This window comes from Aulonocara stuartgranti, assembly GCF_965226115.1.
Source record: "Aulonocara stuartgranti genome assembly, chromosome: 20".
Lineage (NCBI taxonomy): Eukaryota > Metazoa > Chordata > Actinopteri > Cichliformes > Cichlidae > Aulonocara > Aulonocara stuartgranti.
Genome location: NC_138956.1, coordinates 36,788,383 through 36,811,364, shown reverse-complemented (window position 1 = coordinate 36,811,364; position 22,982 = coordinate 36,788,383). Strand labels below are relative to the sequence as shown.

The following is a 22,982-nucleotide window of genomic DNA, read 5'->3' as shown; positions in this document are numbered from 1 at the left end:
GTGACACTGACAACATCTGGCTGGTTCCCCTCCCTGAGACACTTTTTGAGTTTTGCTTTGGGTTCTTGAATCAAACAGCACTGTGTGCAGCATTTCTTCACCCACACACTCATTTACTGCTGATTATACTGACTAGACCCACCATGGTTATCACTCTATCCAATGGCTGTTAATAGCAGTTATCACTCCCAAGTATGGCTCAGATTGGCCCTCCTGTTCTGCAGCTTCACCCCAGCACAGTCTATCCTCCAGTTCCTGGGGCTTCTCCTGAACCTGCTCCTTCACCCATCCCTGTTCCCGGGGTGAGAGCGACCGGGGCCCGGCCTGCACCCGCGCCAGTTCCTCAGGTGGGGACAGCTGTAGGGCTGCAGCTATTGATTATTTTAGTAATGGAGTAATTATTTTTAAAATGTGCTGTTCAAATGAAGCTGGCTTGACTTGAATATTAATACTGAGTTGACAGAATCCACGTGTATTGCATAAAGACACATAAAAAGTAAAGACTTTATATCCATGTATCTGATAACAGGAGTTCTAAACTAAAACTCCTCCAGGTGACGGTGTCACGGCAGCTGCCCTGGAGTAAAACACAAACACAAGATTAGAGCCTGACGTCGGGGCGGTGAGGTGATGTCAGGCACTGCTGCCCAGATTAAAGTCTCCAGGTTCAAGGGTCTTGGTCAGCTGGGGTCTTTCTGTGACATTCATGTGCTCTCCCACGGTCCAATGAGACGGTTGTCAGGTTGTGCCCAAAACATATAGGTGTGTATATGAGAGAGTGTGGTTTCTGTCCTTTCTGACTTGCGACCTGTGCAGGTGGACCCGCCTCTCTCCCTGTGACAGCTGGGACAGACTCCACCCCTGTGACCCTCAGCTGAATAAGCAGTTAACAAAAATGATCCACAGAAATTCCTCCGTTTACAGTTCAGAAGGTAACGTGCTCATCACATCCACTGCTTGTGTTGTTGTTGTAAGTTAGGGTAACTGGAACAGCTGCTCTTTCACAGACTGGACCCCACATCAGCTCCCTACTCCATCCTGTAGTACAAACTGGTGTGACACCAAAGTCTGTTCCATACAAATAATCTGATTCAATACAAACACCAACATAGTGCTGACCTAAAGAACACCAAAAGTCACAGGAACGCTGTGGAAATGTGGGATTTGCAGCAGGACTGATGTGGATTACAAAGTGAAGGCAGACTTATTATGTTTCAACCACTGTAATAATAATAGAATAAGAACACCATCCTTGTAGCTGCTGCGTGCTGCGTATGCTAAGGTTTTATATGGTTTGCTGTTAGCTCTGTGTGGCTAACCAGCTGATTAACTTCAGTTACGTCTGATGCAGATCCATCAAGTGATTCCAAATGAACATTTAATGCAATGGATTCACTTAAAACACTCAAATAAAATAGAAGAATTCAAAGTTGTCTCTGTTTAGGGTTGAGTAAAATATGAAATCTATAACATTTAATTATTTTTCTTAGTGTACAAAAAACAGACTGATCAGGGAAGGTAATGTGTTTGTTGTTTTTAATAACATGTACATAATATTGGCAGTTTCATGATACTGAGGGGAGCGACTGTTTCTGTCCGGGGTGGGAGGGGTCAGAAGACATTTTTCGTGTCAGTCTCGGGGTCCTGGAGGTGTCGAGGTGTTGGAGAGAAGGAAGACTGCAGACACCTTCTCAGACAAATGGATGACACACTGCAGCAGAAAGACTTCACAGTGTCCACGGGGCACTCGTGTAGGATGATGGGGGCTGGTGGGGCTGGTTCCTCCTGCAGTTCCAGCAGCTGCAGTTCCTCTAACAGCCACTTGAAGCTGACTCTGAAGTGAGTCAATATTTACAGTTTTCAGGGTTTGTGTTCCAACTTTAAACCTGAGGCACTGAAACAAACCCAGGTGTGAATCCAGAGAGTCTCATGTGTGGTGTGTGAGTGTAGAGTAGGTCTGGTCCTGGTCCCTGCCGGCTGGATCGAGGCTCTGGTAGGTCGAGTCTTCACGTGTAGAACCTGGAGTACAGTTCTCGTAGTGGACGTCCTGAAACAGAGACAAACTGTCTTCTTCACATAAAAAGAAGAGACTCTGACTTGGTTAAATCATTTGTGCTGGTAAATATTTCCACGTTGCCTCGTTGAACCTCTCAGACAACAGTGTCTCTGTTTGTTGTTGGAGTCTCCGTCTGGGCGGCCATTTTTGTCACCTACCTGTTTGAATTCACCTTCTTGGACTGTAATTTCTGGAACAGTCTACAAACTGAACCATCACACTGTGACTGCTTTATTTCTTTGTTACAGTAGCAGTCTGTCAACAGTGAGAGGAACCAAAGAGAAAGAAAGTCACCTCCATGTTTGTGCCCTCTGAGTTTCCTCTGGTCCTCAAACCTGTGGAACAAACAAAGGATGTTCCTCTGTTAGAGGGAACAATCATTCAAAGTGCGCGTGAGGCTGAAGATCACTGCTGCCCCTCCCGTTCTTTCATCCTGCTTAGTTGGACTTTATTAGGCTTCATTTTAGACTTTGCCTTCAGAATCAAAGACTCACATTTGCTCGAGTCTCCTCCTGTGTACTGAAGAAGTGATCCACAATAATTATACTATTTTACAGTTTTCATATATTTTTCCTGTTTTTACTTCACACGTCTGAAGCAGAGAACATCTGGATCTGATCCTGCTGACAGTGTCCAGAGTTCATGTGTGACACAGTTTAGGATTCAGTTACTTCCAGTGTTTAACATCATCTCTACAAGTCACTCCACTCTCCTCTTAGAGCCCAAAGTGGACAAGCAGGATGAAATATTTTGATGTTTGACTGCAGCTGTTTGAACAGACTTCAAGTGAAGTGAAAAAAGAGTTTTTGGTTAGAAACGAGACGTTCTGTGTGTTTCTGTGTCTCTGTTGTCTTACCTCTGCTGCTCTTCCTCTTGATGCAGATTATTAGAACAGTCAGTGATGAGAGGATGATGATGATGAGCAGAGAGATGATTACATACAGCAGCACACCTGTGACAGCAGAACAAGCTTGTTTTACATATTGATTGATGAGTTGCACATGTAGTGAAATAACAGACGTGAAACGAATAAACAAACAGATAAAAGTTCTACATGAACAAGAGGAGCTCACAGAGAATTTAGAAAAAGAAAGCGAGTTTGGCACAACGTCACACTCACATCATACTTCTGATTAGAAAAGCTGCCACACAGGACAGGCTGATTAAAAATATACTGTCTTCTCTCATAGATGGATGTACCTGCAGATGCTGCTCTTTCAGGCTGCTCAGTGCTTCCAGTCAAAGTTAATGAAGGTGTGCAGCTTCCTGTAGTTGTGGCTGATGGTCCAGCTGCTGAACAAGAGCAGAGAGGAAAGTTTGACTTATAAATGTTTGGAGCTGTGAAGAAGAAAAACACAAAGATTCAAAAATCAGCTGAGAAATCAAACGAGCCTTAAATGGATCCACTGACTGAGAAAAAAACAGTTTGGCAAATTTAGTGTTAGATTAAAAAAATGCACTAAAATAGTTTAACAATGAAATAAAATATGAATGTATGTTGAAATATCAGGTTCTTGGAAACAATAAAGACATTTAGGGACATTAATGGTCACCTGTTCATTTCCAGCTCCACACTCTGATTCCTGCTCTCCATCACAGTAACTTTACAAAGTTCACACTTCTAAATAATCTTGTTTCTAAATAATTCTGTTTCTATGTTGAGATAAACTGAGTGCTGAGAGCAGCCTGAGCTGTTGGCTCACAGGGATCACTGTACAGACACTGAGCTCATTATTAGAAACTTTGCTCGTGTTCAACATGAACATCCACCACTGGAACAGCAGATATATGACAGGAAATAAGGAACAGCTGAACAGCTCCACTCTGACAACATTTGATTAATGTCAGTAAAAACTCACCGTCTGTGACAGTGACCTCAAAGTCTCTGAATGAACTGCTGGAAGATCCACTCAGTAAACATCTGTACCGTCCTGAGTCAGACTTGGTCAGCTGTGTGATGCTCACATACAGAACTCCTGGATCATATCTAATGTTGTATCTGCCGCTCTGAGCTTTGACATCATTTGTGTCAACAAGAAGGTTGCCTCGTCCACATTTTCCCCTGCAGAAGAACGCTCTGTTTCCAGGTAGTTTAAAGGAACATCCGACTGTGAGAGAGCTTCCAGTTTCTTTATCGAAGTGTTTCAGCTGATCATCGTTTCCATCCAGCAGTGCTGTTAAAGAGACAAACAATCAATAGTTACTATCAGTGCTGAAGATGATGCAGTCTGATCAGAGTAACTCCAGTTTGATCCACAGTTACACTGGGAGCTGCCCAGTTCAACCAGTCTGACAGAGGAACTGTTGGACTAAGTGAGATTTAAACGGCTTCATCATCAGACTGATTGGATTCATGAAAACAACAACAACAACAATCTTTATTTATAGAGCACATTTAAAAACCAACGGCATGCCAAAGTGCTTAACATAAAACAAATTAACACAAGTATAATCAAAGTCATAAAAACAAAAAATAAAAGTGTAAAATTATGTTCACAGGAAAAAGCCACCAATAGAAAAAAGTATAACTATAGCACAATATAACTATGCCATCAAAACACAATGGCGATATGACATGCACAGCGCAAATAAAAGCATGATAGGAAAATTAATAGAATAAATCACTGCAAACAAGGCCAGCATTTAACCGGTAGAAAAAGCAAGATTAAACAAATACGCTTTAAGCCGTGATTTAAAAGATTGAATAGAGTCAGACGCCCAGATGCCAATCGGAAGGTTGTTCCACAACTCTGGTGCAGCCAGAGCAAACGCTCGATCACCTCTAGACTTCATCCGAGATCTAGGCTGCACCAGCAGTAACTGTGAGGATGATCTTAAAGCCCTAGCAGGAACATATGAGCTTAGGAGTTCCTTAAGATAGCTCGGTGCTATGTTGTTAGTGATTTTAAAAGTAAACAGCAGAATTTTAAATTGGATACGGTATTTCACAGGCAACCAATGCAAATCAGCTAGGACGGGAGTAATGTGGGCAAACTTCCTAGTTTTGGTTAGAATGCGTGCAGCAGCATTTTGGACTGTCTGTAATCTATGAAGGAGGGCAGAGTGGAGACCAAAATAGAGTGAATTGCAGTAATCCAGCCTCGAAGTTACAAAGGCATGGATGAGCTTTTCCAGGTCTTTATGCGGGATATACTGCCTGGCCTTAGAAATAAGGCGGAGTTGGTAAAAACTGGATCTAACAACAGCAGACACTTGTTTATCAAGTTTAAAAGAGCTGTCAAGTAACACGCCCAGATTCCTAACAGTGTCGGAAAAGGAGTTAGTGAGAAAACCAAAAGCATCACGAAGTTTGGCACGGAGAACGTTACTGCCAAAGACCACAATTTCAGTTTTCTTATCATTGAGGATAAGAGTATTTGCCAGGAGCCATTGCCTGACCTCACGCATGCACTCTCGAAAACAATTCAAGGACAAAGCTAGGTCATCATTTAACTCAAAGTAGATCTGAATGTCATCGGCATAATAATGAAAAGCGATGTGATATTTCTCAAAGATAGCGCTTAAAGGAAGCATGTACAATGAGAACAGAGTAGGGCCTAACACAGATCCCTGAGGGACACCACAGCAAACAGGTACAGCGGAGGAAGAGGAAGTGGCCAAGTGAACCGAGGAGAGCCAATTGGAGAGGTATGATTTAAACCAATCCAGAGCAGCACCCTTGATGTCTACAGTGTGCTCAAGTCTCGCCAATAGGATGTTATGATCAACCATATCAAATGCCGACGATAGATCCAATAGCACTAGGACCGAGGAGCGTCCATTATCGGCCATTATTAGAAGGTCATTAAGAACTCGGAGCAGTGCTGACTCAGTGCTATGATGTGGTTTGAAGGCCGATTGGAATTTATCATTAATGCTATTCTCATCCAGGTAGGCCTGGAGTTGAAGCAAAACTATCTTCTCAGGAAGTTTGGCCAAGAACGGAAGCTTGGAAATCGGTCTATAGTTCGCATAATCATTATAATCGAGGTTCCTTTTTTTAAGAACAGGCTGAATTATAGCATGTTTAAAGGCTGATGGTACGCAGCCGGAAAGCAAAGAAGAGTTCAAAAGGGAGAATATACTAGGTCCAATTGCACTGAAACAGTCCTTAACTATACGAGATGGAAGAACATCATATACGGGATTAGTATTGTTCAGTTGTTCAACTAGACGCTTTAGAGTAGGGAGTGAAACGGGTTCAAACTGATAGAAGGAAGAGGAACAGTCAGGGGTAAACGCAGGGCCTGTCATTAAAGGAAGAGCAGATTTAAGAGATGAGACTTTATCTAAAAAATAATTTAAAAATTGTTCGCAAAGAACCGGGGAGCACGGCAGCGGCATAGTGGGGCAGGGGTTGACCACAGAGTTAAACATTTTAAATAAAATTCGAGGATTGTTACCATTGGTAGAGATAATTTTTGAAAGGAAAGCTGCTTTAGCCATTTTGGCAGCAGTTTAAAACTTCAAGCGGCTAATACGTAGGATGTCGTAAGATGCCTGGAGTTTATCTTTCCTCCACCTCCTCTCATCACGCCGACACACACGTCGTAGAGCGCGAACAGAGTCACTTAACCAGCATTGTGAATAAGTTCTGGGGCGCTTCATTTTAACAGGTGCAACAATGTCGAGGATGGAGGAACATGTAGTTAACAGGGTATTGGCAAAATTCTCAACCGTATGAGGGGTAAGACAATCTGACGTAATAGATGCAGAATTCACAAAAGAAGCAGAGAAATTCACCACAGTATCAGCATTAACAGTACGCATAGGGCAAAGAGGAGCCTCAAGGTGTAATCCAATATTACCTAGGTCAACATCGAAGATAACCGGGGAGTGGTCAGAAAGACCAGTATTTCTAATATCCTTAATGCATATATCCACATCATATGTAAAGACCAAATCAAGGGTATGGCCTTTAACATGGGTTGGTTCATTCACCCACTGAGTAAGATTAAAAGAGTCAGTCAATGCAAGAAAATCTTTGACCAATTGGTCATCCATACAGCAGACATGTATATTAAAATCACCAGAAATAATAACAAAGCCATATTTAAAAAGAATGGATCCCAAAAAGTCAGCAAATTAAGAAATAAACATCTTGTGGTATTTAGGCGGACGATAAACCACAACACACAGAGTAGTCCGAGAGCCAGTCAGCTCCAATAACTGAGCTTCAAAGCTAGAGTAGATGGGGGAGGGTAGCAGCCGAGCTTCATGTTTGTTTTTAAAAACCGAGGCTAAGCCGCCACCTCTGCCAGTGAGCCTTGGTGAGCTAAAAAAAGCACAATCAGGAGGGAGAAGCTCAGAGAAGGGGATGAACTCACCCGGAGAAGTCCACGTCTCCGTCAGAAATAGAACGTCCAGTCCCGTGGTGAGGAAAAAGTCATTTAAGAGAAAAGCCTTATTCGAGAGAGACCTGACGTTAAATAAAGCCATCCGAGTCCGAGGAGCTAGGTCATTAGCGGTGGCCCGTCGCAGAGTGCTGAGGTTGTTATGTTGAACCGAGCGACGTTATCCAGGACCGAATAGGGAGGCAAGCCACTGGGCGGGCAGGGTAGGTTTGAAGGCCAGCAAGGCAGATCCAACGATGACTCAACAGTTTAGCCGCGGAGCGGCTCCTGGAATAGTGGATGAAACGTGAAAGCTCAAAAAAAGGGAACCCCGTTGACTCGATCACGGAGTTGTGTGTGTGATTATTGTAGTGCAGGCTGGAGTATTCACGTGTACCTCCAGCCTTGCCATGTAAATAATTGTAAATAAGTTAACCAGTGGCGGTCACTTTTTTGTTCCTTTATTGTATAACTTTCACTGTCGCAGCCTAGTAGGCGTGAGAAGCCGTTTTCTTTTGTTGAACAAGTTTTCTCCTGTTTTTCGTTAGATAGATAGGTAAGTGACTTGTCTTTTGTTTTGGCTTCTTTTTATTTTGGTGTAGGGAAGACTAGGGATTGTTTTATAGGGAGTTTTGTTTATTGTTTTGGCATTGCTCACTGCTGAGGAAAATAAATGGCTGCTTAAATACTTAAAAAAGGTGTCGTTGTTGGGGTTTTTGCGTGGGTGGGAAGTGAGTGGGGCAAACTATTTGTTACGTTTATTTACTTGCCGGGACCAGAACGTAAAAAGCCCCAGCTGTGTTTCCCTCCTGTGGTCCATTCCCTAATTGCTCCTTCTGTAACTTCTTCTCAAGCGCCTCCTTAATGAATTGCGCGTTGGAGGAATCAAAATCAAAGTCTGTGTCAAATTTAAGGGTGGGAGATGGAGCATTAGCCACCATCAGCTGGCCTCTTCTGCGGTCCCTATGCCGTCGAGGTCCTTGTCTTTTTCTAGCAGGTGGCCTGGTTTCAGCATTTTGCTGCTGACTGTCCTGAAAAGTGAATCTACTTGGGTCTGATTGCATGGTGGCTTCAGCGACCCTTGTGGTTTGAATATTTGTTCTTCTCGTCCCCTTGGGCTGCCTCCTATTCTGCTGCTGCTGTTGCTGGGATCCACTCGCACCTCTCCTCTGCCTAAATGTCGTTACACTGACGGTTTGAACAGCCTTTGATGTGGCACGATCGAAACCACTGTTATCTGTAAGTGGTATATCGACTACTTCTGGCGACGGAAAAACTGTGCCGCCAGCTAGATCGTTTCCCAAGATGATGTCAATACCTGCAACCGGTAACTGGGGTCGCACCCCAAGCTTAACCTCACCAGACAAAAACTGAGACGAAAGCTGCACCAAGTGTAAAGGAACCCGTATTACACACATCCTAACTCCCCAGGCTAACACATCCGCCCCACAACAGGATTGAGCTGAAAACGGTAAGACCCCCTCACGAATGAGCGACTGTTTCGCACCAGTGTCTCGCAAAATACTGACAGGAGTCCGCCGATCTTCTCCTATCAAGGAAACAAAGCCGTTTGACACAAACGGCTTAAACTCCTTATCTACTTTATCATTTTCGGGTGCCATCACCTCCCCCCAAGTAGGAGAGTTTGTCTGTAGAAGGTTTATTGGGGAAGGAGATGTACCCTCCCTGGTCATTTCTTTTCTCTTCAGAGCAGGGCAAACCGCAATAAGGTGTCCCTGCTCATGGCAAAAAAAACACACGCGGTTCTCAATGGATGAGGGGATGGCACGGCGGGTGCCCCTTGGAGACCATCTGGGCGGGCTACTGGAAGACGGAAAACTGTGAGCAGGAACCGAAAACACCACTTTGTGTGTCAACACAAACTCATCAGCCCGTATAGCAGCAGCGGTGAGAGTCGTAACCTTCTGTTCGTTTAAGTAGGTTACCACAGTGTCTGGTAGTTGGTTTTTGAACTCTTCCAACGTCACCAATTCACGCAGGTCATTCAAGGTGTTTACTGCTCTAGCATGACACCACTTATCAAACAGAGTTTTCTTTTCTCTGGCAAACTCCACATAGGTCTGGTTGGCGGATTTTTTCCCATTCCTAAATCTCTGCCTGTAAGCCTCTGGCACAAGCTCGTAAGCGCGCAGGACAGCAGCCTTCACCGTATCATAGTCAAAACTGTCCTCCAGAGAAAGAGCGGTGCATACCTCTTGAGCTTTCCCCACCAATCTACATTGGAGTAAAAGAGACCACACATCCTTTGGCCAGTGCAGCGCACCTGCGATACGTTCAAACACTGTGAAATACGAATCCACCTCAGTTTCCCGAAACGCCGGCACCATTTTGATGTGTTTACTCACATCAAAGCCACCACCTGGCATCGGGGCCGGTGGCTGCGGAGATGGCGACTGCGGGGATGATGACTCCGGGGAGGGTATCTGCGGGGATGATGACTCCGGGGAGGGTACCTGCGGGGATGGTGACTGCGGGGCTAACCGAGGTACAGGAGGGCTGGCAGACACAGAGGCTCCCCTCTCTACCTCCAGAGCCCTGATCCTCAAGTGCATAGCGTCCACCTCCAACTGCTGTTTCTTTAGCTCCACCTCCTTAATGCGCAGCGTTAACCGCAGCTCCTCCACAGAAGGGCTAGGTGGAAAAGGGAGATTTTTCAGTGGGGCAGAAACACCAGCAACAGCCCCCAGCTCAACCCCCCCTGCAGGACCCGGCTCACCAAACAACCCCCTGTCCGTCAACTGGACACACAGGAGCTCCCTAAGCTCTTTCTTCTTCGCAGTCAACGGCACAGTCACATCAAAGAATTCAGCAACAAGCAAGAGGTCAGCCTTTTTACACCTGTCCAACTTCTCCGCAGACGGGCTCAGAGTGAAGTCCTCCAACTTAAACTCCATCCTAACACACACACACACACCCCCCACACAAGAAAAAACCGCCAACCAAGAAAACAAGCCACAAAAAGAACCACCAAAGGGACGAGCCCCCAATATGTTACGTTCTGGTCCCGGCAAGTAAATAAACGTAACAAATAGTTTGCCCCACTCACTTCCCACCCACGCACAAACCCCAACAACGACACCTTTTTTAAGTATTTAAGCAGCCATTTATTTTCATCAGCAGTGAGCAATGCCAAAACAATAAACAAAACTCCCTATAAAACAATCCCTAGTCTTCCCTACACCAAAATAAAAAGAAGCCAAAACAAAAGACAAGTCACTTACCTAACTATCTAACGAAAAACAGGAGAAAACTTGTTCAACAAAAGAAAACGGCTTCTCACGCCTACTAGGCTGCGACAGTGAAAGTTATACAGCAAAGGAACAAAAAAGTGACCGCCACTGGTTAACTTATTTACAATTATTTACATGGCAAGGCTAGAGGTACACGTGAATACTCCAGCCTGCACTACAATGACACAACACACAACTCTGTGACCGAGTCAACAGGGTTCCAAACAGCACTCCCAGGTGACTGTCATCCGGACGTTAAGTACTGGAGGTGGTCCATCAATTATCCAGTCGGAAGGTGTGTAGAGACTCCACCCAGATACCTAGCAGCCACGCCCAGGTGTCCACCTCCTAGGAGAGAAAAAAGGGAAAATACCGCCACCATCCTCCGGTGGGAGGCACAACACCAACAAACACATCACTGGGTCATAACATCACGGCTTGTAAAAGGGTAATCCGTAGCCATGGCTCTAAGATAAGCCTTGAAGCGGACGCGAACGCCACTCCTTCTACCCCGTTTCCTGAAGCGTTTCTTACGCAGAGTGGAAAAAGGTAAGTAGGTCACACTGGTGGGGGAAACGGGCATCAAGGGGATTGCATCGCCCAAGGTCCCACAGAGGTCCAGTCGTTGGGGACAGGAAAACCGAAGATTCAGGAGCGTGTCTCTGTCATAAGTAATTAGCGTACAGTCACCTACCTAGTGAACATAAAACCAAAGATAAAACAACAAGGAGTGCTACGCCAAGGCGCAGTCGAAGTCGAAGACGGCCTGCCATGCACACCGGAGCCATCTTGAAACTGCTCGCTTCACTCTTAAACCAGCTTTTATGACAAGTATAGACTCTAAACTGTGAACCCTTCATGGTTTTAAGTACATTTAAAGTCTGGATGGACGTTTGTGTTGTGAATGTGATTTTCACACATTCATTGAGGAAGAATCCATTTTGCTGTGAGGGGAACTCTTGGAAAGATCAAACCGACGACACAGAAGCAAAAACTCATCAAAGAAAATCAAAGTTACATCAGAAAATCTTCTTTCATTCATCAGCGTCTGTTTCTGACATCAACATTTCATTCACATCATTATCAGCTGACACACTCACTAATATTCACACACACTCGTGTCCCAGCTGCAGTTCATCGGTTACTTAGAGGAGTCCAAATGTAACCAACAGTTGACAGAAGAACAAACTTCAGCTTCTTTAAACCGTCAGCAGCTGTCAGTGAAACTCAAACTTTGCTTCAGGAACAGAAACTAAACATTTCCACAGCTGAAACAGAAACTCACCTTCAGCAACAACGATCACAAACTGTGTGAGTGAAGCTGATGATGAAGATCCACCCAAACCACAGCTGTACTGTCCAGAGTCAGACTCAGTCAGCTTTGAGATGCTCACAGATAAAACATGAGAACCAGTCCATTCATATTCAATGCTGTATCTGCCTGTTTGAGCTCTGACATCAGTTGTATTAATGAGAATGTTTTCTCCTTCACATTCTTCTCTGCAGAACATCTTCCATGTTCCTGCAGAATTAAAGGAGAATCCAGCTTTCAAATCTCCTCCAATGACTCCATAGTGAAGAAACTGAGCATCGGTGACTTCAGGGTTTCCATCCTGCAGAGCTGTTGGAAACATGAACCATCAACAGTTACTGTTTGTACTTCCTGTAAGAAGCTGCAGTCTGATCACAACATTCACACACAGACACACTGAGACTAAAGTCTGAATAACAACAATGATTCATGTCAAATACATTTTATTGTCTAAAGTGGTGGAAAATCTTCTTCCAGTCGACACGACTCAAAATATATCTGAACATGTTTCCTATGTGTAACCACTGACTCATTTTAAATAGTTTAGGACAGCCAAACTACGGACCAGTTGCTAGGTTCGGCAGGGCTACAATAGAAAGCGAGGCGAATGCAGAATGAAATGGCTGGAGACAGGAATTTGAGCAGCAACAGTTATTATTTTGCACAAAAATGAAATAAACAAGACACAAATTCCACATTGACAGTAGTAGTGATAATAACCATAACAATAACAAGAAGAAGCCGGCAAAACAAAAATAACCCCAAAAATAGTCGTTTGAGCTCAATATTCAATTGTCTTTTTGTCTTTGGTCATTTGTCAAGTCAAAAATTCTTAGTCTAGTTCTTGTTCTCTTTCGTTTGTGGTTTGTGTGTTACCACTTGGGAGTCTCCGTCGAGGAAGAAGAGTAAGTTCCTCTGCAAAGTTCAGTCTGGGCTCAGGCTCGCCATCTCCATCCGGAGAGAATCCATTGGAATCCAAAATCTTAGTTCCTTCCACACGGACAAGGGAAAAAAACCTAGCCTGCACAACAATATTAACATTATTGTACACAGCCAGCTCCGTTTCTTCTCTTGTATCACAGCTATAGCTTTAGTTCTTTATCTCTTTTCACATTTCTTTCACATTACCACAGTAATACATTACATGCATGCTTTGAATATATCTCTCGTTATACATGAAATTATTTTAACCATGTAAACAACAAATGAATTTCTTGTTCTCTTTTTAACCATGAAATTATGATTAATAGGTATAACCAGCAAGATAATACATTTTTCCAATCATCCTTCAAGTATGCTAAACAAATCCTACCACAACAGCATTTCAACCGTTTTTAAACAGCAAATTACCACTCGCGAATCGGTATGAACAGAAGAAACAACTTTTAGCAACAGACTAACACATTAACTTTTCAAACCCATGGGCTAAACTCACCAAAATGTTAGAAAATTCCGCACGAGCTATCCGTGACCTGTCTCATCTATTTCCACGTGCGAAAAGATCTAGCTCATGTGAAATGATGGTCTGGTGTTTCGGAAGACGGGGCTAAAACCACCTTCAACCAATGAAAAAGGCATTTATCCCTTGTGATCCAGCAACAGAAAATAAAGTTTGCTAGAGGATCACACTTCCTTTTTTCAAAATAAATGTTTCTTTTCAAAATAAAATAATGAAAATACATTTATACAATCAAAACGAAAACAAGAAAAAAATAACAAAAGGTAGTTTTCTCTACTGGGTTACACTCTCCCCAGCTAAATGTCATGCACGTCTCGTTGCATGTGTAGCCAGTACTGTCCCTCTGTACTGTTTAGGGACTCAGAAAAGGCTATGCTCAAACCCTGGAAAAGTGATTTCACAACAGTAACTAGAGGGTTTCCTAAATCAGGATAATCAAGTCTTTTAGGTGGATGTCTGATTCTTGTTGACTGTCTTACTGGTTGAGTTGTAATGGGATCACAACTGTCCATCTCATCAGGTGAGTTAACAGGCTGGTTTCCTGGTTCTTTAACCAAATTCTCAGGTGATTCATCCAATACGGTTCCCGTTCCATTGTCCACAGGATCGTCAATTCCAATCTCATCTCCATCTGGTAAGTTTTCAACAAGCACATGATTGGTAAGTTCGTCTTTGCTTGCATCTTTATCCATATTCAGCTCCTTGTTGCTAGCAATTTCAGAAAGGTCACAATCAGGTAAGTTTGTAATGTCTGGTTCATGAGAAGGTTTTGGATATTCATGTACAGTAGTAAATCTGGTTATTTCTTCACATGGGGAATCATCAACCCATTGAATGAAAAGTTCATTGTCAAGTTCCATTGATTCTTCATCCTCATTGCTTTCTGTGACAACAGTTTGACGCGTTTTAGGACGGTGAACCTGCTGTGGCTCAGATGTGTCTGCGGTGGCAACCGGGAGGAAACTGCAGGGAAGCAACAGGTCTCTGTGTAAAGTTCGGGAGGGACCTTGCTTGGACTCGGGTTTAACAGTATAAACGGGTAGGTCGCCTGCACGTTTGACTACCACATGGATGTCTGCCTCCCATTTATCAGCAAGTTTATGCTTGCCACGCAGCCGCACGTTTCTAACTAAAACCCGGTCCCCAGGTTCAAGTTCTGAAACAGTTATTTTGCGATCAAATCTGGCCTTATTCTTGTCTGCCACTTTTTGTGCGGTTTGAGAAGCTAACCTATAGCTTTCCTCTAGCCGTTTCTTGAGACTTTCAGCATATTGCGAATGTGTCACTTTTTGATCTTTGCTGAGAGGAAGTCCATATGCAAGATCAACAGCTAATCTGGGTTTTCTGCCAAACATCAACTCGTAGGGTGTAAACCCTGTTGCATCACTACGGGTGCAATTGTACGCATGTACTAATGGCATAACATAGTCTTTCCAGTGAGACTTTTGTTTGGATTCCAGTGTTCCTAACATACTAAGTAGTGTTCTATTAAATCGTTCAGTAGGGTTACCACGTGGGTGGTACGGGGTAGTTCTTATTTTCTTTATCCCAGAGATCTCACACAGATCTTTTATCAGTTTTGCCTCGAAATCAGGACCCTGATCGCTGTGCAGGCGCTCGGGTATGCCGTAGTGGACAATGAACTGGTCCCACAGGCACCTGGCGACCGTTCGTGACTTTTGATTAGAGGTGGGCAACGCGAGGGCAAACTTAGTGAAATGATCGGTTATCACAAGGATATCCCGTGTGTTGCTACTGTCTGGTTCTAGACTGAGAAAATCCATACAGACGAGTTCTAAAGGTCTGGTTGTTGTTATGTTGACCAGTCTAGCTGCTTTTTCAGGGGGACTCTTTCTCCGTATACAACGATCACATGTTTTCACTTTCTGCTCAACCTGTGTCGCCATGCGTGGCCAATAGAATCGGGTTCTGACCAGATCAAGGGTTCTGTCGATACCTAAGTGGCCCATGTCATCATGCAAACTTTGGAGCACTGAAGCTCTGAGCTCCTCAGGAAGAACAAGCTGGTGGGTCACCTGGTCTCCATCTTGTCTTTTTCTGTATAACACCTCATTGTGCATTTCCAACCGATTGAGTTCCCTAAGCAAAAGAGGGAGATCTGGGAGTTCTTTTCTAACAGTCGGTGGAGGTGTCTGACCATGTTCGATTTGTTTGATAACTTGGCTGATTGTCGAGTCTGCTCTCTGCTTATCCTTAATTTCTGATTGGGACAAGGCAGGGATGGTTGGTAAGCCATGATGTTCTTCTGAAACATAGATGTCTGGAATCGCGTCAGCTGAGAGGGTAAGCGATTCTACAAGTGTAACACCACTATCCTGACAATCATCACTGACTTTTACAAGGTGATTTTGACAGATTGCTTGGACAACATCACTATCTACAAGCTTTATGGTGTCAGTGTCAGCTAGGTGACGCTCTACAAATTGGCTTACACGCTCCTGCTCTTTCCTGGACTGGACATCATTTACGAGTTCTCCATGAGGACGTCTAGACAACCCATCTGCGTCTAGGTTGTGCTTGCCCGCTCTATACTGTAACTTAAAGTTGTAGTTAGATAAAGCGGCAAGCCACCTATAGCCAGTGGCATCTAACTTAGCAGAGGTCAATATGTATGTGAGTGGGTTACTATCTGTAACCACAGTGAACTGACCACCATACAAATAATCGTGAAACTTTTCAGTCACTGCCCATTTGAGTGCTAAAAATTCCAACTTGTGGGCTGGATATCGTGCTTCACTTCTTGATAACCCACGACTGGCAAAAGCTATGGCTCTGAGCTGACCCTCCTGCTCCTGGTAGAGTGCTGCACCTAAGCCAGTAGTACTGGCATCGGTATGGAGCACATAAGGCAGCTTCGAGTCTGCAAAGCCTAAGACGGGGGCTGACGTTAGCTTTTCAATGATGGAGTCAAAAGCTTTTTGACACTCTGCGGTCCATCGGTCCTCAAATGGCAGTTTGGGATCAAAGTAGGTCTGGTTGGGTTCTTTGGACTTTGATTTCTTACGTAGTGGTGGGTAACCACGAGTGAGGTCATTGAGTGGGCGTACTATGGACGAGTACCCTTTTACAAAACGTCTGTAGTACCCCGAGAACCCCAGGAAAGATCTTAGTTCTTTGAGATTCTTGGGCCGTGGCCAGGTCTTTAGGGCCTGAATCTTTTCGGGATCCGTCTCAACTCCGCTTTCAGAGATTACATGCCCAAGATACCGAACTGTGGTTTGGAAAAATTTACATTTTTCCAGCGATAACTTCAGGCCATACTCTTTAAGGCGATGGAGTACCCGCATAAGTCGGCGTTCGTGTTCTTCCAAACTATCTGAGAAGATGATGAGATCATCTAAAAAGACGAGCACTTCATGTAAGTTCATATCACCAACACAGCGCTCCATCAGCCGCTGGAAGGTGCTTGGGGCGTTGGTTATGCCCTGCGGCATGCGGTTAAACTCCCAGAACCCAAGCGGTGTCACAAACGCGGTCTTTTCTTTGTCTGCCTCCTCAACTTCTATCTGGTAATACCCAGATTTCAGATCGAGGACCGTGAACCACCTGGATCCTGAAAGGGCAGAGAATGTCTCTTCCAGATTTGGAAGTGCGTAAGAGTCTTTTATTGTTTGCAAGTTCAGCTTGCGAAAGTCTATACATAGACGCACATCATTGTTCCGCTTTCTCACCACAACAATGGGAGACGAGAAAGGTGATTGAGACTCTCTTATCACACCTGCAGCAAGCAGCTCCTGCAGGTGTTTCCGGACAGCCTCAAGATCTTGAGGGTGTATAGGGCGTGCACGGTGCTTGAAGGGAGTCGGATCATTAAGCTTGATGGAATGTTTCACCTTGTTCGTACACCCAAAGTCAAGATCATGAAAAGCGAATACTTCCGGAATGTCATTGAGTTGCTTGGTTATCCTCTCTTTCCATTCATGTGGAATCAGAGAGTCACCAAAATTGAAATTCAGCGGTGTCTTACTTGTGGCTGACTCATTAACACTGGTGACATTATGCTGGGACATGATACAATGGAAAGCTCCCAGCTCTGCAATGACACAAGTAGACGGGATAGTAACATCTTGTTCTGTTTCATTTGTAATCATAACAGGCACTTTGTGTGGAGCTCGGGAAGGAAGTGTTATCAAGCAAGTTTTAACACAAAGGCCACCAGGCAAGGAAGACTGAGAGGGGTGTTCAACTATGGCACACGTGTCTGCTGCAGTACAATGAACGTTAGCAGATCCCTCTAAAACTACTGTTTGGCCTGCTGGAACTACAACTGTAGCCTTGCCTGACAGGGTAACTAACCCAATGCTCCCATCTTTGTTCTGTGTATGTCTTAGTTCTAGAGTTTTCAACAGGGCTCTAAACCCGCAAGGACTAGGTAAGTAGTCAGAAGTCTTAAGGTCCAAAAATTTTTCATAAAGGACATCAAGCGTGTTTGTTCCCACCAACACTGGGGTCTGACTGTTTGGATGAGTGTCTGGAACAACAAGAGCTAAGGTTGGTATGTCCATCTCTGCATCTAAGAAGTCTTTTGGAAAAGTAATGCATGTCTCTATATAACCCAAATAGGGGACGGGCTGACCTGCAGCACCCTCCACTTCCAAAAGATCATAGAGTGGGTTAAGATTTTGATCTGGAAAGTTCTGTTTGTAGAACGACTCAGCGACTGTGGTCACTTGTGACCCTGAGTCCAGGAGACAATTTACATTAACGCCAGAAATGCTAACTACTGCTGTGCATTTAGAGCCAACCAACCCTTTTGGCAGACTATACTTCTGTGGCTTAGTGACAGATTGCTTACAGTTAGCATGTTGCATGTACTTAGTGGGACATGATCGCCTGGCTGCAGTCTCCATTTGCCCCGCAATAGAGACTGTTTTCAGTTTAACTGTTCCTTAGTGGCTGGAGGGTTCTCAACCTCCCATTTCCTCTGTTTCTCTTTAAACAGTTTGCGCTTTTCAGCAACTAGGGCTGGGTTTGGTTCATTTTCGCAGTTTGGCTTGATGTGGCCATCTTCTCCACATTGGAAACAGTACCACGGTTTGGGTGGGGTACTTTGAGTTTTAACTGTTCGTTCTGAGGGCTCCTTGCTCACTTTGTCTGGCTTTCGGTTTTCTTTAGACTTGGTATGGGAGGCATATCTGGAATTCTGCGCTTTTGATTTCGCGGTCAGCTGCACCAGTTGGGCCTGGAGCTCTGCAACTTGCTTTGAGAGTTCTTTAATTGAGCTTAAGGTGGTTGTGTCTTCATTTTCGTCTAAGCAGCCTTTGACTGTTTGGAGGTGGTATGTCGCTTTTTGTTTCGTGATGTTCAAATGTTGCTTCATTCGCATTGTTTTGGTAGCATTTTGGTCTTCTTCTGTGCGTAATAAGAGAAGCAACTCAGGAAAAGATGGGGGGTTTATCCGTTTTTGTTTTAGTTGAAGTGCGTTTAAAAGGGAATCATCCCAGCAACCACGACAGAACTGCGTGACAAGGAGTCTGTCAACATCATTGCTTAAAGCACCACCCCGTTTTACAGTGTGAGTTAAAGCTACCTGAAGGCGTTGTACGTATGACGACGGTTTCTCACCTGGATTTTGGAAGGTGTCAAGAAATTTGGCGTAAAGCTCTCCACCATCTTGAACTGTCCCATAGGCAGAATCCAACATTTGAAGGTAGTCTGCAGGTGAGCTGTCTGGGTTCAAGTGCTTAACTACGTCAGCTGCCGGGGGTAAGAGAGACTCAAGAATCTTTCGCGATTGTTGCAGTTGCGACATGGAAGTGTCACTCAAGATTAGTTCAGCACTGGAACGCCAAGTATCATAATCTGGCTCATAGGTTGGCCGGGGGTCCTTGCCAGAAAAAGCTCTGAGTTTTTGTGAAAAATGTTGCACTGAATGATCATCTCTTCTCACAATGTGCTCAACTACTACACGCTGCACCTCAGGAGGGTTTAAATCAGGTGCAGGTATGGTGGGTATACTATGAGCTGGGTTTCTTGCAGTGTGATTTGACTGGTTCGATTGCTGTGCACCATCAACACTGGGTTCAACAGCTGAAGGCTGAAACTCAGCCAAGGGAGATTCAGGTAAGTCAATTCGCTCTGATTGATCATGTTCAGGCTCTTTGATTGATTCAGCTATCTGTGACATCATGTCTTTCAGAACATCTGCAAACCCTCGGCCGCTCATTTTGGCTAGGTTTTTTAACTCAGTGAGATATGACTTGGTTGTATCATTCCCCACACATCGCGTGTATACGCTTGCAAGAGACTGTATTCTATACTTAACCCCGCTATCGGATATGTGGTTGTAAGGTAACGGCTCAAGAGCATCAACAGCAGTACCTGAATTGTACTCAACAACAACACTCGAGATAAACTCAGATTTACCATCATCTACCTTTAAGACTCTTGAGATTGACCCATACTGTTTTAGGAATTCAGTCACCTCATCAATTTGCTCATCTCCAGCTATTTCGCTCACGATCACCGAATTTGGGACTTTAACAGATTCACGTTCAACAAGACGGTCCATTTGGGGTGCGTTATATACTTGTAATCACATGAGAAAAAGCCTCCTGGCTGGCTCGCCAAGACTTACTGTAACCACTGACTCATTTTAAATAGTTTAGGACAGCCAAACTACGGACCAGTTGCTAGGTTCGGCAGGGCTACAATAGAAAGCGAGGCGAATGCAGAATGAAATGGCTGGAGACAGGAATTTGAGCAGCAACAGTTATTATTTTGCACAAAAATGAAATAAACAAGACACAAATTCCACATTGACAGTAGTAGTGATAATAACCATAACAATAACAAGAAGAAGCCGGCAAAACAAAAATAACCCCAAAAATAGTCGTTTGAGCTCAATATTCAATTGTCTTTTTGTCTTTGGTCATTTGTCAAGTCAAAAATTCTTAGTCTAGTTCTTGTTCTCTTTCGTTTGTGGTTTGTGTGTTACCACTTGGGAGTCTCCGTCGAGGAAGAAGAGTAAGTTCCTCTGCAAAGTTCAGTCTGGGCTCAGGCTCGCCATCTCCATCCGGAGAGAATCCATTGGAATCCAAAATCTTAGTTCCTTCCACACGGACAAGGGAAAAAAACCTAGCCTGCACAACAATATTAACATTATTGTACACAGCCAGCTCCGTTTCTTCTCTTGTATCACAGCTATAGCTTTAGTTCTTTATCTCTTTTCACATTTCTTTCACATTACCACAGTAATACATTACATGCATGCTTTGAATATATCTCTCGTTATACATGAAATTATTTTAACCATGTAAACAACAAATGAATTTCTTGTTCTCTTTTTAACCATGAAATTATGATTAATAGGTATAACCAGCAAGATAATACATTTTTCCAATCATCCTTCAAGTATGCTAAACAAATCCTACCACAACAGCATTTCAACCGTTTTTAAACAGCAAATTACCACTCGCGAATCGGTATGAACAGAAGAAACAACTTTTAGCAACAGACTAACACATTAACTTTTCAAACCCATGGGCTAAACTCACCAAAATGTTAGAAAATTCCGCACGAGCTATCCGTGACCTGTCTCATCTATTTCCACGTGCGAAAAGATCTAGCTCATGTGAAATGATGGTCTGGTGTTTCGGAAGACGGGGCTAAAACCACCTTCAACCAATGAAAAAGGCATTTATCCCTTGTGATCCAGCAACAGAAAATAAAGTTTGCTAGAGGATCACACTTCCTTTTTTCAAAATAAATGTTTCTTTTCAAAATAAAATAATGAAAATACATTTATACAATCAAAACGAAAACAAGAAAAAAATAACAAAAGGTAGTTTTCTCTACTGGGTTACATATGCATGAATAAAATGACAATAAAAGATGAAGATAAACAAAACATGTAAATGACTCATAACTCCTCTGTGTGGTACTTGTAGTAATTATGTGTTGAGAGATTGAAGCAACAGCTCAACATGCAAGTTTTTCATGTGTTTCATCCACAGGAAGTGATGTCATCATTTAGTTTAAATGTACTGCTGGTGTCAAAGTTCATGAAGCAACAACAAAAACAGTGATGAAGTTTTTATTTGTTGTAACTTTGTTTTACTGAGGGCGATCGTGGCTCAGGAGTTGGGAGTTCACCTTGTAATCTGAAGGTTGCCGGTTCGAGCCCCGGCTTGGACAGTCTCGTACGTTGTGTCCTTGGGCAAGACACTTCGTTTTTTTTTTTTTGAGGAAGTAACAAATACTTGCAATTAACGACATGTTATTGAGTAATTTATGACTCTATTTCAAAGCTCTGAAGCCAAACTCAGCAGCTGATGTGAGTCAGTTACTTTATGTGAATGATTTCAGTTCATTCCAGCATTTAAACTCTGTGCAGTCGTATTTCTGTTCAGCTCCAACAGGACAAACAGGAAGAATTAGCAAATAACTTTTCACACAACTCTGGGTTTGAAGATGCTGACAGATTTCACTCACGTCACTCACAGGTTTATATTTGTCTGCAGGAAGTGATGTCATTTTGTCAAATCTATATGCACTGTGGGAGTGAACTGTGAATAGTCACAGTGAAGAAACATGAACATGTAACAGTAAAAGCAACAAAATGTGTTTTTGTCTTTCAAAGAAAAATTCATTGACTTGATCAACAAGTTTGTATTTTCAAATAATAACTGAAAGTATCAGGTGGAGTTTTTACTTTGATATTACAGGTTATTTTGAGGACGTAACAAACACTTGTAAGAAACCATCTTTGAAAGGATGAATCCTAAAGCCAAAGTGAGCAGCAACATGTCCATGAATGTCTCACTGTGATGGTTTCTTCTGTCCATACTGGCCACAAACACATCCATGAAATCATGAATAAAAGCAGTTTGAATGGAAGAAGCGTCCATGAAAGTGACTCATAGCTGACTCTGATCATCATGTTTAACAACAGAAACATGTTGAAGAAGGAGAGTGACAGAAAGAACAAGTGAATGTACTCACAAAGGAAGAAGAAGCAGATCAGAGTGTGACGGACTTTCATGATGAGGCTCTGATGGTTCACTGCTGCCTCTCTTCTTCTTCACTGGAAACCAGGAACTTGTGACGCCTCACTTCTCTAACTGAAGGAGTCCCTCTTCCAAACACCACAGCACCTCTACACTCCTCATTTGTCTGAAACAGTTGCAACTTCCTGTTAAAACATATTTAACCAGTCTGAGTTTAACATGCGCCTGAAGAGGGAAACAAACATGAATGCTGCATCAAAGCAGTGAGTGAGCATTTGATAGCTATTCTTTTATTGGACATTTTTTCAGATTGAAATCTCATATGCAGTGTAGTGACTAACGCGTCATTAAGTAACGTGTTACAGTAACTAGGTTATTATTGTTGTAAAGAGCACGGTAACTAGTTATTATGCCAAAATCAGGAACTCCTTAATCATTACTGAGATTTAGATAGAGTTGTTATTCGTTACTTCTCGCGGTGGCTATTGTGGAGCTTCCACAGATTCAGTAACATTAGCAAGTGGTGGAAGCCAGCAGGTGGATGAGGGAAAGGGGAGGCAGGAGGAGAGACCCGAGGAGGCTGCCGGTCCGAGTGTCAGGTG

At 43.5% G+C, this 22,982-nt stretch overlaps 1 protein-coding gene across 1 annotated transcript; it reads right to left on the bottom strand.

Annotated features, from left to right (window-relative positions):
• Positions 1-1,613: 1,613 nt before the first annotated feature.
• Positions 1,614-22,475, bottom strand: LOC309697677 (uncharacterized protein). The gene is made up of 7 exons (XM_082519787.1): positions 22,376-22,475; positions 11,926-12,261; positions 3,916-4,230; positions 3,257-3,349; positions 2,913-3,008; positions 2,351-2,391; positions 1,614-2,047 (listed from the first exon to the last, which is right to left on the bottom strand). The coding sequence occupies exons 1-7, from the start codon at positions 22,413-22,415 to the stop codon at positions 1,928-1,930; spliced, it is 1,041 nt and encodes a 346-aa protein (XP_082375913.1). The 5' UTR covers positions 22,416-22,475; the 3' UTR covers positions 1,614-1,927.
• Between the last annotated feature and the right edge of the window lie 507 nt (positions 22,476-22,982).